This window comes from Canis lupus, chromosome 27, assembly GCF_011100685.1.
Source record: "Canis lupus familiaris isolate Mischka breed German Shepherd chromosome 27, alternate assembly UU_Cfam_GSD_1.0, whole genome shotgun sequence".
In the NCBI taxonomy this organism is placed as follows: Eukaryota; Metazoa; Chordata; class Mammalia; order Carnivora; family Canidae; genus Canis; species Canis lupus.
In genome coordinates, this window is record NC_049248.1 from 5,977,482 (window position 1) to 5,993,660 (window position 16,179).

Genomic DNA, 16,179 nt, shown 5'->3' on the forward strand with positions numbered 1-16,179 from the left:
GAGGGCCTACTACTTGCAACTGGCATGTAAAGTGGGGTTGGAGCAGTCTTGTGAGACTGAGCCCATAGCCTGTGAACTCTGATGCTGCCTCCAGGTAGATACTGTCAGAATTGAGTTAAATTATAGGATACCCACCTGGTGTCAGAGAAAATTACTTAGTGTTGAAAAAACACACATTTGGTGGTCTGAGGTGTCAAAATTGAAGTGTTCCATGTAGTAATAATGTGAATAACAAGGGAGCCAAATTTTTTTCCTATATAGTTGTAAAAGAGTAAGTTTTTTCTTATACAACCATGATGTAATTACTACTACTATTACTACTACTACTACTACTACTACTACTACTACTACTACTACTACCACTATTTCATAGATAAGGTAAAGAAGGCACAAAAAGGGTAGGTAAGTTTTTCAAGATCATACAGCTAGAAAGTGCTAGAACTGTGATTTGAATACATGTCTGTTGAAGACTTTGCTCTCATTCATTGTACCACACTCCTTAGAGTATTGGCATCATCTGAGAGCCTATTAGAAATGTGAAATTTCAGATTCTACCCAAATTATTGAGCCAGAATCTGCCTTTTAACAAGATCCTTAGGTGATTTGTATACATCCAGAGCTTGAGAAGCATTGTGATATAGTATCACAATGCTATCCCTCCAATCCCCTACCTGCTCATCACATACAAGTGACTAGGAAATCAGATTAAGATTTTTGTTCTCCCTTTCATTCTTCACGACATGTCTTATCTGAGGTCTTCATGCCTATCATACCTGCCCATTGCTTAAAATTCTTCAGAACCTACCTAGGTTTGTTAGTCTCAGTTGTTTGGTTCTGCTGGTCTATCCAGCCTTATCTTTTGCCACCACTGCTGAGAAGTAAGTTCTTCAAACAGTGTGTGCTCTTCTGTGTCCCTGTGCATTCATCTGTACTGCAGCCTTTGCCTAAAATTTTCTTGCACTTTCAGGGTCTGCAAATCAAATGCCTATATAGATCTATTATATGAGGGTATTGACAAACAGGGAAGCATATGCTCTAAGTAACTGTAGCAACTCTGATCAGCAGGTCTGGTGAGAGGAGGTGCTATCAGCAGGGAAGTTTGTTGAAGTGAGACAAATGTTTGGTTTGTCAGGGAGACAAAACGTCAGGATTTTTTGGTGTTGGCAATTATTTTACATTACAAAATAGGTATGGACTGAGTCTTTTAGAATGGCAGAATGTTGAGTGCAGCATTTCTTCTCTCCAACAAAATAACTAGATGACTGGAGGAATTCATAAAAAAAATAATTATTTCATGTTTCTAGATTGGAAATGCATGAAACAAAAATGTAAAAAATAGAGAAAGCCAACAGACAGTTGTTTTTTTAAAGATCAACAAAATTAATAAAACTTTAGCTAGACTGACAAAAAAATAGAAAAGATTAAAATCATGGTTGGAAGGAGTTCATTACTATGAACCTTACAGAAATAAGACTATTAAGGAGTGCTAAACAATTGTTTCCCAACAAACTAGACTCTAGAAGAAATGAACAAATTCTTACAAGCACACAAACTACCAAAACTGGCTCAAGGAGAAATAGAAAATCTGAGTATATCTCTAACAAGAGATTGAATTAATAATTGAAATACTACTCAGGTCCAGACAGCCTTGCTGGTGAATTCTACCAAAGTTTAAACAAGAATTAGCCTAACCCTTCTTAAACTCTTCCTAACAATAGAAGAGAGGGGAATACCCCACAACTTATTATATTAAGTCAGTATTACCCTGATATCAAAGCGAGGTGAATACATTGCAAGAAAAGAAAACTGTAGAGCAGCATGCCTTACAAATATAGATATAGGGATCCCTGGGTGGCACAGCAGTTTAGCGCCTGCCTTTGGTCCAGGGCGTGATCCTGGAGACCCGGAATCGAATCCCACGTCGGGCTCCCGGTGCATGGAGCCTGCTTCTCCCTCTGCCTGTGTCTCTGCCTCTCTCTCTCTCTCTCTCTCTCTCTGTGACTATCATAAATAATAAATAAAAATTAAAAAACAAATATAGATATAAAAATCCTCAACAAAATACTAGCAAACTGGATCTAATAGAATAGAAATAGGATTACACATCACAATCAAGTGGGATCTAAGCCAACAATAAAAAGTTGGTTTGAACTCTGAAAATCAATCAATGTAATACATCATTTTAATAGAATAAAGGACAAAAGCCACACTGTCATCTCAAAAGACACAGAAAAAAGCATTTGACAGAACCCAATCTTTTCATGATTAAAAACACTCAAAAAGAAGGAATAGATGCCCTAGCAAAGAACGTCTATAAAAAGCCCATATCATTCCTAAGGTGAAAAACTGAGAGCTTTCTCTATATGATAAAACAAAACAAACATGTCTGACATGAGCACTTGTATTAAATATTTTAGTCAGGCAAGAAAAAGAAATAAAAGTCATCCACCTTGGGATGGAAGAAGTAAAACTATTTCTATTCACAGAAGACATGATCTTACATGTGGGAAATCATAACAACCCCTTAAAAACTATTAGAATTAATAAATGAATACAGCAAGGTTGCAGGATACAAGATAAATACACAAAATATAATAATGTTTCTACTGATTTGTAATAAACAAAAAATGAAATTAAGAAAACAGTGTCACTTAGAATAAAAAAAATACATGGGAATACATTTAAGAAAGAAGTAAAGAAGTGCAAGCTTGTAAATGTAAATCTACAAAACATTAGTTAAGAAATTAAATATTTAGGGATCCCTGGGTGGCGCAGGGGTTTGGCGCCTGCCTTTGGTCCAGGGCGCAATCCTGGAGACCCACGTCGAGGAGATCCACCTCGAATCCCACGTCGCGCTCCCGGTGCATGGAGCCTGCTTCTCCCTCTGCCTATGTCTCTGCCTCTCTGTGTGTGTGTGTGTGACTATCATAAATAAATAAAAAAAAATTTTAAAAAGAAATTTAATATTTAAATAAATGGAAAACATCCCATATTTATGGTTGGGAGACTTAATTTTGTTAAAATGACAATAATCTCCAGGTTGATCTACAATCCCTATAAAAATATCAGCTGGGTTTTGAGTAGAAATTGACAAGTTGATCCCAAATTAAAATGAAAAGATAAATGATCCCAAGTAGCCAAAACTCCTTGAAAAGAAGAATAAAGTTACAGGGCTCACATTTCCTCTATTTCAAAACTGACTGCAAAGCTAAATCAAGATAAGGTGTGACTGGTTAAGGATAGACATACAGATCAGTAGAATAGAATTGATAGCCATAAATAAACTCTTACATTTATTGTCAATTGATTGTTGACAAGGGTGCCATGATATTGTAATTTATAATAAGAAATATATACTTAGTCTTCACCCCTGTGAAGGTACATAGAGTACCTAAAAATCCTTGTAATTTCCCAAGAAAAGAGATAAAAGTGTCTTTTGTTATCCTTAATAAGCTTCTTTCAGCCCTGAATTAATGAGGTGACTCTTGGAAAGCCTCTAAGGATATGAGCTGGTTGGTAGAATAATGAACCCTATAATTATAGGGTTGGGATGGGGATAGCTTTTACCATTAACAGGCAATGATCTTATCAATTATGCCCAGGTAATAGAGCATGCCAGAAGTATGCTGCACCCCAAACTCCATTGGGATAGAAGTTCCCATGCTCTGGACCCTTCAGAACCTTGCCTTGTGTATTTTTTCACATGGCAATACATTCATATCTTTTAGTATCCTTTGCTTTGTTTTTGTTTTTAAAGATTTTATGTATTTATTCATGACACACACACACACACACACACACACACACACACACGCACACACGCACACAGAGGCAGAGACATAGGCAGAGGGAGAAGCAGGCTCCCTGCAAGGAGTTCAATGCAGGACTTGATCCTGGACCCTGGGATCACATCCTGAGCCAAAGGCAGATGCTCAACCACTGAGCCATCCAAGTGTCCCTTTTAGTATCCTTCGTCATAAACTGGTAATCTAGTAAGCAAACTTTTCTGAGTTCCGTGAGCTGTTCTAGCAAATTAATCTAACTTGAGGAGGGGGATTTTAGAAACTTCTGATCTATAGCTGGTGGATTAGAACTTAAACTTGTGATTGGCCTCAAAGTGATGTGTGTGTGTGTGTGTGTGTGTGTGTAGGGGTAGTACTGTGGGCATGAATTCCGAACTTGCATGGTCTGACATTAACTTCAGGCATATAGTATTCAGTTAATTATAAATTCAGTTAAATTATAACACAATTCTAAGTCACAGAATTATTTGATATGGGGAAAATATACCCACGTATCTTGTCATCAAAGCTTTCATGATAAGTAGTGCTGTGAGTAGAGAGAAAGGGATACACAGGAGAGTTTTTCTTCTTTACAGGTGCTAAGACAAATGAATGGGGGAAAGAATTATCTCTTCAACAGATGGCACTGGACAACTAGTTATTTATATGCAAACAGATGAAGCTAAGCCCTTATATCTACCATACATAAATATTAACTCAAATGGTCATACATGTAAATAAAACTAAAGCTCCTAAGAGAAACACAAAAGTAAATCTTAGAGATTGTGGGTTAGTCAATAGTTTTTAGATATGACACCAAAAGTATAAGTAATGAATGATTGAAAAGTTGGACTTTATCAAAACTGAAAAACTTTTGCTGCAAATAGTAACATCAATAAAGTAAAAAACAGCTCACAGCATGAGGGAAAATATTGGCAAACTGTAAATCTTATAAAGTACTTCAATCATTTGCGGAATAGAATAATAGTGAAAGGGAATAAAGGGGAAAGGAGAAAAAATAAGTGGGAAATATCAGAAAGGGAGACAGAACATGGAAGACTCCTAACTCTGGGAAACGAACTAGGGGTGGTGGAAGGGGAGGAGGGCGGGGGGTGGGGGTGACTGGGTGGCGGGCACTGATGTGGGCACTTGACGGGATGAGCACTGGGTGTTATTCTGTATATTGGCAAATTGAACACCAATAAAAATAAATTTATTATTAAAAAAATAAAGTACTTAAATCTAGAATACATTAGTAACTGTTATAACTCAATAATTAAAAAGACAAATAATCAAATTAAAAATAAACAAAGGACTTAGACGTTGCTCCAAAAAAGATATACATATGGACAACAAGCACATGAAAAGATGCTAAACATCATTAGTTACTAAAGAAATGGAAATCAAAATCACAAGGAGATAATACTTCACACCCAGTGGGATGGTGATCATCAAAATGACAGATAATGACAAGTGTTGTCCAGGATGTAGAGAGATTAAGACCGTCATTCATTACTGGTGGTAATGTAAAATGATACAGCCACTTTGGAAAACACTACAGCAGTTCATCAAATTTTTAAACAGAGTTGTCCTATGACTTAGCAATTGCACTCTTAGGTATATATGTAAGTGAAATGAAAATATATGCCAACACAAAACTTGTTCAAGAATATTTATAATGTCATTAACAATAGCCAAAAAATGGAAAACATTTTATGTGTCTAATAACTGATGAATGGATAAACATGTGGTGTATCCATGCAATGGAATACTATTTGACAGTAAAAAGGAATGAAGGTCTGATACATGCTACAATGTGGATGAACCTTGAAAACATTGTGCTAAGTGAAAGAAACTAGGCATAAAAACCATGTATTATATGTTTCCCTTTATATGAAAAGCCAGAATAGACAATTATATAGAGATATAAAGTGGGTTAGTGATTGCCTTTGGCTGAAGGGAGTGGGGGTGGAATGGATTGGGGAGAAATGGAGAGTGACTGCTAATGGGTATGGGGTTTCTTTTTAAGGTGATAAAAACGTTCTAAAATTTGACAGTGGTAATGTTTGCTCAACACTGTGAATCTTATTAACAATACTTGTATGCTTTTAAATAGGCGAATTTTATCATATGTGAAATATCTCTCAATAAAGATGTTAAAAGTAGAGTAAGCTAGTACCTACCATATATTAAGCATTTAATATATGTAAACTATGACATAAAAATGTGTCAAGCATAATTCTTTGAACAGTTCCCCACATCTCTATAATGGTTTGTGTCAGAAATGATTGAAAGTTTGACAACATGGGGAAAAGGTGGTGGCAATGACAGAAGGCCTCTGGCAAGGAAGTGAATTTAGGGATGGTGGAGGAATAGGGATTCCTTTTGGGGAATCTACTGAAGATTAATTTGAAAGACATGGATTTTATCTTCCTAATAGGAAAATTTTGGATAAACAAATATAAAATCTTGCTACTGTGATAATCATTTGAGAATTTGAAGGGGTAGATTTTATAGTAATGTTTAAGCAATTTTTAAAAAGTAATGTGGTTATTTAAAATGGTTTCTTATAGGTGTCTTCAGAAGACATATTCATCACAACTCCCATCCCTCGGTGTCATTCTCATATTCATGAATGAAGCTCTGTCCATTATACAACGGGCCATTACTAGTATCATCAACCGTACCCCCACTCAATTGTTAAAGGAGATCATCTTGGTGGATGATTTTAGCTCAAATGGTGAGCAACTGGATCAAAGAACAATAGTTTATTGACTGTACTAGGCTAGAAAAAGAGTTTTAGCTCAGAGTTTAGGACACTTTGGGCTCCCCAGATAGGGAAGAGAAAGGGATCATTTATTGAGGCCTATGTGCTGGACACATTAATCTTCACAAAGTCAGGGAAGAGGATCATCATCCATCTTGATTGCAGATATGAGGAAACTAGACGCAGAGAGAACACACAGTGTGCCCAAATTGCATAGCTGGTTAGTGGTGAAGCTGAGTCAGGGCCTAGGACTAAGTCACTCCAAAGCCTTTCCATGCACCATGATGGGGACCTGAGGGAGTGAGGTGGGGTCCAAAATAGGACCTTAGATACCAAGAAGGGATTCAGAACTGTTCCCTATGAGGAAAAGCAATCTTCCTGGGTAATTAAGCCCAGAGAAAATGGAGATTTGGATGCTGAGACTCTACACAGTGGTGATGTCTCTTGTTCACAGCATGATTCCTCTCCATCCCTATATAGTTCATCCAGGGTGAACACATGAAGAAGTGAGAGATAGTGGACCTGAGTCCTCACTTTCTGAGATTTCAGTGTTCCAGTTCCTCCCTTAAAAGCTCTATGTCCATGGGTATCTCAACTTCTCCATGCTCCAGCTTCCTTATCTGCAATATATGAATGTTGGTACTACTAACTATCTCATAAATTGTAATAAAAGTTATGTGAGATAATCATGGCAGCTAACATTGTTCTATGCACCTTATTATGTTAACTATTTTAATCATTACAATAACCTATGAGGAAGAACCACTATTTTGGCTATTTTACAGATGCAAAAAAAAAAAAAAACAAAAAACCCCTAAGGGATAGTTTGGTTAAGGAATTTGCTAAATATCCCACAGCTGGTAAGTGACAAAATTGCAGTCTAGAGCCCTACCTCTAGCCGCTATGTTGAATGATATAATATATAGATTATGAATAGTATTTAGCACATAGCAACCTCTCAGCCAGTGTTAGCTCTTATTTTCTTAAAATTTGAAGAAACTAGGACAAAGTCACAGAGACTTGGGCCACCAAAAAGGAAGAAATTTGTGAGAATAAGGACTGTAGAGGCTGCTCCTGAGAGGCAGCATTTGTTCATTCTCTAGGGAATCTTTAAGTACCAGACAGTTACTTATTGCAGATTCAAATTAGGGGCAGTTTGACCCAAGAGGAAGAGACAAATGACCTCCAAATTTTCCTTATGGATTTCTAGACACCAAAATTATTCCTTTTTATGCTTTAAATATCTTCATTTCTTGTCATTTCAAAATAAATGCACAAAAAATAGAAAGGTACAATTCTTAAGTAGAATTCCACTGGAAGTCAAAGAAAAGAAATGACTGACTTCATTCCTTTCTGGACATTCACACCTGGTTTTTGGGTAAGAAATAAGAGCTTGGTTAGAAAGGCCTCTGTTTTTGACATCTGACATCCTGGCTGTACTCCTCGGTTCTGTGAGATGATCTGAAGCAAGTCGTCTCATCTGTCTGAGACTCAGCTTCTTCATGGGGCAAATGTAAGGGTTGAGCTGAAGGACCCCTTAAGAATAATTTTCTGCGGAAAAAAACAATGTTTCTTTAATTCCATATTCCATGAAGAGTAGATAAAAATTAATTCAAGATTTCTACCTGTGGAACAGTGAAATCAAAAGATACAAGATTACAAATATAGGGTAGACACATAAAGAGAAGTCAAGCAAAACTCTGGATCATTCCCAACCATGCCCCTATCATATAACATATCTCTTTCACTTTCATCAGGAACACATTATGTTTTCCATAGAGTTAATGTGTGAGTGGGCATAGAAGAGGGGACTGTTAGTCATTCTTTGACTAATGTCTTGGGACAGGAGCTTCTCTTTCATTAACCATGAAAACATCAGTCATAGATTGGTTCTACACTGAACAGAACTCAAAGATCCATTTTGTGTTAAACTGAGGAAAATAAATGGAAGTCTACCACATATGCCACAAAAGAAACCTACCATTCCTTTGACTATGGGGGGGGGCAAGTCACTCTACTATTCCATGTCTCCACTTCCTCATCTGTGATATGGGGGAAATAATAATATTTACCTGTAGGACCATTTTGAGGATTAAATAAGGCATGTAAAGCCCTCAACACACGATTTGCTCCCACTAAATGATAGCTAGTATTATTATTCCTTGTTTACCTCAGTATCATTTGTAGTACTGTTGAAATGCCATAACATGGTGTTAAAGGTGTGTCCCCTTCCTTTTTCCCCTAGATATGAAGCTTCATTTGCATCAGGTCAAATGTTTCAAATGTCAACAGAGCTAATCCAACTTTTTCAGAAATTACAGTCATATAGGTGTGATTCTGTATTTTCTGTATTTTCTCTCAAATTTTAGGCAAATTTTGTAGCTAACAACTATTTATTGAGTTTGTACCAAAATCCAGGCACTATGAAGGGAAGAGAATGTCAGTGATTTCAAGATGTTCCCAATATTAATTTATGAGGCAAGACATACCTATGGAAAGATATCTCAATGTATGAAGAATGGTGTGTCAAATTGAGTGAGCTGTCAATGAGTACAAGAAAGCCCAGAGAAATTGCTGTGATGAACTAGGGAGGCTTCCTGGAGGAGGACCTGGGTTGGGACTTGAAAGTTTGGTAGGATTTAGAAAAGCAAAGAAAACAGTGGGAGACTGGATGTGGGTGGATGGGTGTGGGGGATCGAGAGTGATAAAAGAATATGAGCAAATCTGCAGAAGTCAGAAGCACGTTGAGCTAAGCATCCTGGAATAAAGGGTTGGGGAAAAAGGGGCCAGTGGGAGAGCAAGGCTGAGAAGGGAGTATAAGTGTACTTTAGCAGATTCATTGAAGGGTCTTTAATTCTTGTGGTGTACTATAGGCATTATTTCTGAGAGGATGACTCAGAATCCACAACTCATAAAATTTTGGTATTGGAAGGATCCTGACATATTATACAGCCTTTCTATCTAAATTGAGGAAACAGATCCCCAAATGGGAAGTGACACAGAATTAGATAGTGAGGGAGGCTGAATTACAGACTAGATATCCAGGGCCTATAGCAACCTCTTTTTTTCTTTTTTCCCTTTTCCCCCCACCATTTAGTTTATGCATTTTGTTTAAGAATTCATACAAAATATTCCAAATAAATTATTTTTACTCCTCATCTTCCTTCTCTTCTTTATCCTGGTTAATCTAGAAGTAATAAAATTTCTAACTATGCTGTTTTTTAATAATAAATTTATTTTTTATTGGTGTTCAATTTGCCAACATACAGAATAACACCCAGTGCTCATACCATCAAGTGCCCACCTCAGTGCCCATCACCCACTCATCCCCACCCCCCCACCCTCCTCCCCTTCCACCACCCCTAGTTCGTTTCCCAGAGTTAGGAGTCTTTATGTTCTGTCTCCCTTTCTGATATTTCCTACCATTTCTTCTCCCTTATCTTCTATTCCCTTTCACTATTATTTATAGTCCCCAAATGAATGAGACCATATAATGTTTATCCTTCTCTGACAAGTGACTTATTTCACTCAGCATAATACCCTCCAGTTCCATCCACGTTGAAGCAAATGGTGGGTATTTGTCATTTCTAATGGCTGAGTAATATTCCATTGTATACATAAACCACATCTTCTTTATCCATTCATCTTTCGATGGACACCGAGGCTCCTTCCACAATGAAATGCCGGGACACCTGCACCCCGATGTTTATAGCAGCAATGTCCACAATAGCCAGACTGTGGAAGGAGCCTAACTATGCTGTTAACAACAATGTACAAACAGCCACACAGATTATTCTTCATATTTTTTGGTGAGATTTTTCAAGTGCCATTTAGGAAAAGGTACCTCAGAAGTTATGGTAATCCTACTCTTTCTCCTTTCAATGATTATAACACCTCCACCAGGATTCCCAGCTTTTTCCCATTCACTTTGATTTTTTTCTTGAAGAAATTGCTACAGATCAACAAAACCAGGAGTTGGTTCTTTGAAAGAATTAATAAGATAGATAAACCATTAGCCAGCCTTATTAAAAAGAAGAGAGAGAAAAAAAAAAAAAAAAAAAAAAAAAAAAAAAAAAAAAAAAAAAAAAAAAAAGAAGAGAGAGAAGACTCAAATTAATAAAATCATGAATGAGAAAGGAGAGATCACTACCAACACCAAGGAAATCCAAACGATTTTAAAAACATATTATGAACAGCTATACACCAATAAATTAGGCAATCTAGAAGAAATGGACGCATTCCTGAGAAGCCACAAACTACCAAAACTGGAACAGGAAGAAATAGAAAACCTGAACAGGCCAATAACCAGGGAGGAAATTGAAGCAGTCATCAAAAACCTCCCAAGACACAGAAGTCCAGGGCCAGATGGCTTCCCAGGGGAATTCTATCAAACGTTTAAAGAAGAAACCATACCTATTCTCCTAAAGCTGTTTGGAAAGATAGAAAGAGATGGAGTACTTCCAAATTCATTCTATGAGGCCAGCATCACCTTAATTCCAAAACCAGACAAAGACCCCACCAAAAAGGAGAATTACAGACAAATATTCCTGATGAACATGGATGCAAAAATTCTCAACAAGATACTAGCCAATAGGATTCAATAGTACATTAAGAAAATTATTCACCATGACCAAGTAGGATTTATCCCCGGGACACAAGGCTGGTTCAACACCAGTAAAACAATCAATGTGATTCATCATATCAGCAAGAGAAAAAGCAAGAACCATATGAGCCTCTCATTAGATGCAGAGAAAGCATTTGACAAAATACAGCATCCATTTCTGATCAAAACTCTTCAGAGTGTAGGAATAGAGGGAACATTCCTCGACATCTTAAAAGCCATCTATGAAAAGCCCACAGCAAATATCATTCTTAATGGGGAAGCACTGGGAGCCTTTCCCCTAAGATCAGGAACAAGACAGGGATGTCCACTCTCACCACTGCTATTCAACATAGTACTGGAAGTCCTAGCCTCAGCAATCAGACAACAAAAAGACATTAAAGGCATTCAAATTGGCAAAGAAGAAGTCAAACTCTCCCTCTTCGCCGATGACATGATACTCTACATAGAAAACCCAAAAGTCTCCACCCCAAGATTGCTAGAACTCATACAGCAATTCGGTAGCGTGGCAGAATACAAAATCAATGCCCAGAAATCAGTGGCATTTCTATACACTAACAATGAGACTGAAGAAAGAGAAATTAAGGAGTCAATCCCATTTACAATTGCACCCAAAAACATAAGATACCTAGGAATAAACCTCACCAAAGATGTAAAGGATCTATACCCTCAAAACTATAGAACACTTCTGAAAGAAATTGAGGAAGACACAAAGAGATGGAAAAATATTCCATGCTCATGGATTGGCAGAATTAATATTGTGAAAATGTCAATGTTACCCAGGGCAATTTACATGTTTAATGCAATCCCTATCAAAATACCATGGACTTTCTTCAGAGAGTTAGAACAAATTATTTTAAGATTTGTGTGGAATCAGAAAAGACCCCGAATAGCCAGGGGAATTTTAAAAAAGAAAACCATATCTAGGGCATCACAATGCCAGATTTCAGGTTGTACCACAAAGCTGTGGTCATCAAGACAGTGTGGTACTGGCACAAAAACAGACACATAGATCAATGGAACAGAATAGAGAACCCAGAAGTGGACCCTGAACTTTATGGTCAACTAATATTCAATTAAGGAGGAAAGACTATCCATTGGAAGAAAGTCTCTTCAATAAATGGTGCTGGGAAAATAGGACATCCACATGCAGAAGAATGAAACCTGGCCACCCTCTTTCACCATACACAAAGATAAACTCAAGATGGATGAAAGATCTAAATGTGAGACAAGATTCCATCAAAATACTAGAGGAGAACACAGGCAACACCCTTTTTGAACTCGGCCACAGTAACTTCTTGCAAGATACATCCACGAAAGCAAAAGAAACAAAAGCAAAAATGAACTATTGGTACTTCATCAAGATAAGAAGCTTTTGCACAGCAAAGGATACAGTCAACAAAACTAAAAGACAACCTACAGAATGGGAGAAGATAATTGCAAATGACGTATCAGATAAAGGGCTAGTTTCCAAGATCTATAAAGAACGTATTAAACTCAACACCAAAGAAACAAACAATCCAATCATGAAATGGGCAAAAGACATGACGAGAAATCTCACAGAGGAAGACATAGACATGGCCAACAAGCACATGAGAAAATGCTCTGCATCACTTGCCATCAGGGAAATACAAATCAAAAACCACAATGAGATACTCACATCAGTGAGAATGGGGAAAATTAACAAGGCAGGAAACCATAAATGTTGGAGAGGATGTGGAGAAAAGGGAACCATCTTACATGTTGGTGGGAATGTGAACTGGTGCAGCCACTCTGGAAAACTGTGTGGAGGTTCCTCAAAGAGTTAAAAATAGACCTGCCCTACGACCCAGCAATTGCACTGTTGGGGATTTATCCCAAAGATTCAGATGCAATGAAACGCCGGGACACCTGCACCCTGATGTTTCTAGCAGCAATGTCCACAATAGCCAAACTGTGGAAGGAGCCTTGGTGTCCATCGAAAGATGAGTGGATAAAGAAGATGTGGTCTATGTATACAATGGAATATTACTCAGCCATTAGAAACGACAAATACCCACCGTTTGCTTCAACGTGGATGGAACTGGAGGGTATTATGCTGAGTGAAGTAAGTCACTTGTCAGAGAAGGACCAACATTATATGTTCTCATTCATTTGGGGAATATAAATAATAGTGAAAGGGAATAGAAGGGAAGGGAGAAGAACTGTGTGGGAAATATCAGAAAGGGAGACAGAACATAAAGTCTCCTAACTCTGGGAAACGAACTAGGGGTGGTGGAAGGGGAGGAGGCCGGGGGGTGGGGGTGAGTGGGTGATGGGCACTGAGGGGGGCACTTGACGGGATGAGCACTGGGTGTTATTCTGTATGTTGGCAAATTGAACACCAATAAAAAATAAATTTATTATTAAAAAAAAAGAAATTGCTACAAAATAGGCAGAATCCATGATTCCGTCTTCTACAGAGTGGGTGCCATCAAAGGTGAACTCCAGAACCTGCTCCCCGCTGCACTTTGCCAGAAGCCTTTTTAGGGGCACCCTGAAAAGTATGGCAACCCCTTCTGATTGCTTCTTAAAAGCAGTGGCTGGGTAAGTGTAGAAACTTTCCAGCTTGGTTTCTCACAGTTATAGCAAACAACCTTCAGATCCACTGGCTTTCCTTAAACCTTCAATTATTGAGTCAGTCTTCCAGGAATGCAGGTGGGGAGAGAGGAATAGAGGGAGATCATGAGAAACCAAACCAAGTGCAAACAGTTCTTGAAGCAGCATGGCATGGTGGTTAGATACAACATAGGTTCACTTCCAGGGTGTGCCACTTATTAGATATATAACTTGGACAAGTTTCTTAATCTTTCCGTGCCTCATTTTTTTGTCTTAATGTGAGGAGACTGAAAAACCTACCTTATAGGATAATTTGAAATTTAAATAAATTAATGTTATCAATGTAAAACTCAGAGTCATTCATTTAGATATTTTAAACACCGCTTAGTGATTTGCATGCAAGTTCTTCTCATACATATGAGGAAGTCAACTGGTAGGCTGAATCAAAGAACAAGTTTATAGACAGTCTTTATAAAAGAGAGGGGAAGGAGGGAAGGAAAAATATAAACAATCTGGGAGTAGTGAATCCAGTTTGAATAATTTAGGGGTAAATTCAATAGCTAGAAGCTAGAGAAGCGATTAGCCTGGGCACTCTGACCAAAATTGGTCCTTAAGTAGGCCATGTAGAAATATGTAAAACAAGACAAAAACAATTTCAGTTGTTTATGGATTCTCCAGAAAATCTTGAGAGTTTAGCTGTGGGGAAGACATTCCAGGCTGTCTCCGCAATGTCTGTTCATCAGCACCACTACCTTAGTTAGGTCAGGTCTATCTACTCATTCTTATAAGAATTTCTCAATATACATAAAGCATGCATAACAATCCTTGTTACATGGTAAGCAGTATGATTGTTCTAATGTAGTTTAACTTCAAGGGAAAGGAGATTAAGAATGGAGTATTAAATCTGAGGACGGAAGAGAATGGAAAAGTAGGTGCAGGGGTACCACTAGTTGTTTCTCAGTCAAGATGGTAGAATTGCTCTCCCAAATTGGACGTAGTCCAACCACTACTATAGGATAGTTTGGAATTTCTACATCACATTGATTATTACACTCAGAAATTCTATAGGTGTGCATTTGGTTGGCAGGAGAACTAAAGGCACACTTGGATGAGAAGATTAAGCTTTACAACCAGAAGTATCCAGGACTACTAAAAATAATTCGGCATACGAAGAGAAAAGGTCTTGCTCAAGCACGCAACACTGGCAGGGAAGTGGCCACGGCTGATGTGATTGCTATCTTGGATGCTCATGTTGAAGTGAACGTTGGGTGGTAAGGCTCCAGGAATTTTCTTCTTTTAAGAAAGAGGAGAAAGGAGATATTGTACATGTGCTACATAAAAGACAGGATATTGTAGAAATAGGGAAAGACAGCACTGGACCTCAAACAAAAAAATATCCAAAGACAGGGTGTTTTTACTCAGGAACTTTGCTTGGCTAAGGAAGTAGCCTAGTGTTAGAGAAAAAAAACAATTGGTGTGGAGCGTTGACAACTGGACCCTGACCCTGACTTTGCCAAATAACTTCGTGACTGGATAAGTCATACCTAACTAGACATTTATGCCTTACCTATAAAATGAAGAAATTATCTTTTGATAATTCCTAAGGTTTTTCTCAGCCTTGAAATTACATGATACAAGGAAGTTGTGTTCTTTGGAGAATCAAATAGTAAAGAAACATCATTTTTTGAAATATATTTTATTTATTTATTCATGACAGACACACACACACACACACACACACAGAAGCAGGAACATAGGCAGAAGGAAAAGCAGGCTCCCCCCCCACCGCCCGGGGATCCCAGCTTGGGACTTGATCTCAGGACCCCGGGATCATGACCTGAGCCAAAGGCAGACACTCAACCACTGAGCCATCTAGGTGTCCCAAGAGACATCATTTTAGAAACAGGGAGACCCCAAAATTAATGTAAATTTAGACAGAATACCAATAGTCCTGTTCACAATGACTTGAGAATGGTATTTGTGTACCAATCCCAAATCTGCTCTTGACATAGGTTACCTGCTAGCAGCCTCAGCTATCCTGAAAACTGCATAGATTCTCTGCACTCTGGAGAATCCTACTCACAACTCAGCACAGCCTAAATGAAAAAGGGGCTCAATGTCAGGTGCTTTAAAAAGTTATGTTTGCTTGCTTCGACTTACTTTCATATCCAACCTGGATTTGTTACACACTCTTTTTCTAGGGCAGAGCCCATTTTGGCTAGGATTCAGGAAGACCGCACCGTGATTGTGTCTCCTGTGTTTGACAATATTAATTTTGACACCTTTGAACTGGATAAATATGCATTGGCAGTTGATGGGTTTAACTGGAAACTATGGTGCCGCTATGATCCACTTCCAGAGGCCTGGTTTGATCTGCATGATGTCACAGCTCCAATAAAGTAAGTCCGAGGTTTAGGGAACTTGATTGGCAC

The 16,179-nt window shown here is 38.0% G+C and overlaps 1 protein-coding gene across 5 annotated transcripts in view; it reads left to right on the forward strand.

Annotated features, from left to right (window-relative positions):
- Positions 1-16,179, forward strand: part of GALNT8 (polypeptide N-acetylgalactosaminyltransferase 8) — a 134,681-nt gene that overhangs the window by 23,015 nt on the left and 95,487 nt on the right. For 4 of the 5 annotated variants that reach the window (XR_005379759.1, XM_038576548.1, XM_038576546.1 and 1 more), the window contains exons 3-5: positions 6,356-6,522; positions 14,835-15,018; positions 15,949-16,146. Coding sequence is in view for 4 of the 5 variants with exons in the window: in XM_038576548.1 (XP_038432476.1) it covers positions 6,356-6,522; positions 14,835-15,018; positions 15,949-16,146 (549 nt within the window). In the remaining variant the exon portion in view is untranslated. The remainder of the gene's footprint in view (positions 1-6,355; positions 6,523-14,834; positions 15,019-15,948; positions 16,147-16,179) is intronic. The other variant, XM_038576549.1, reaches the window with a different exon arrangement.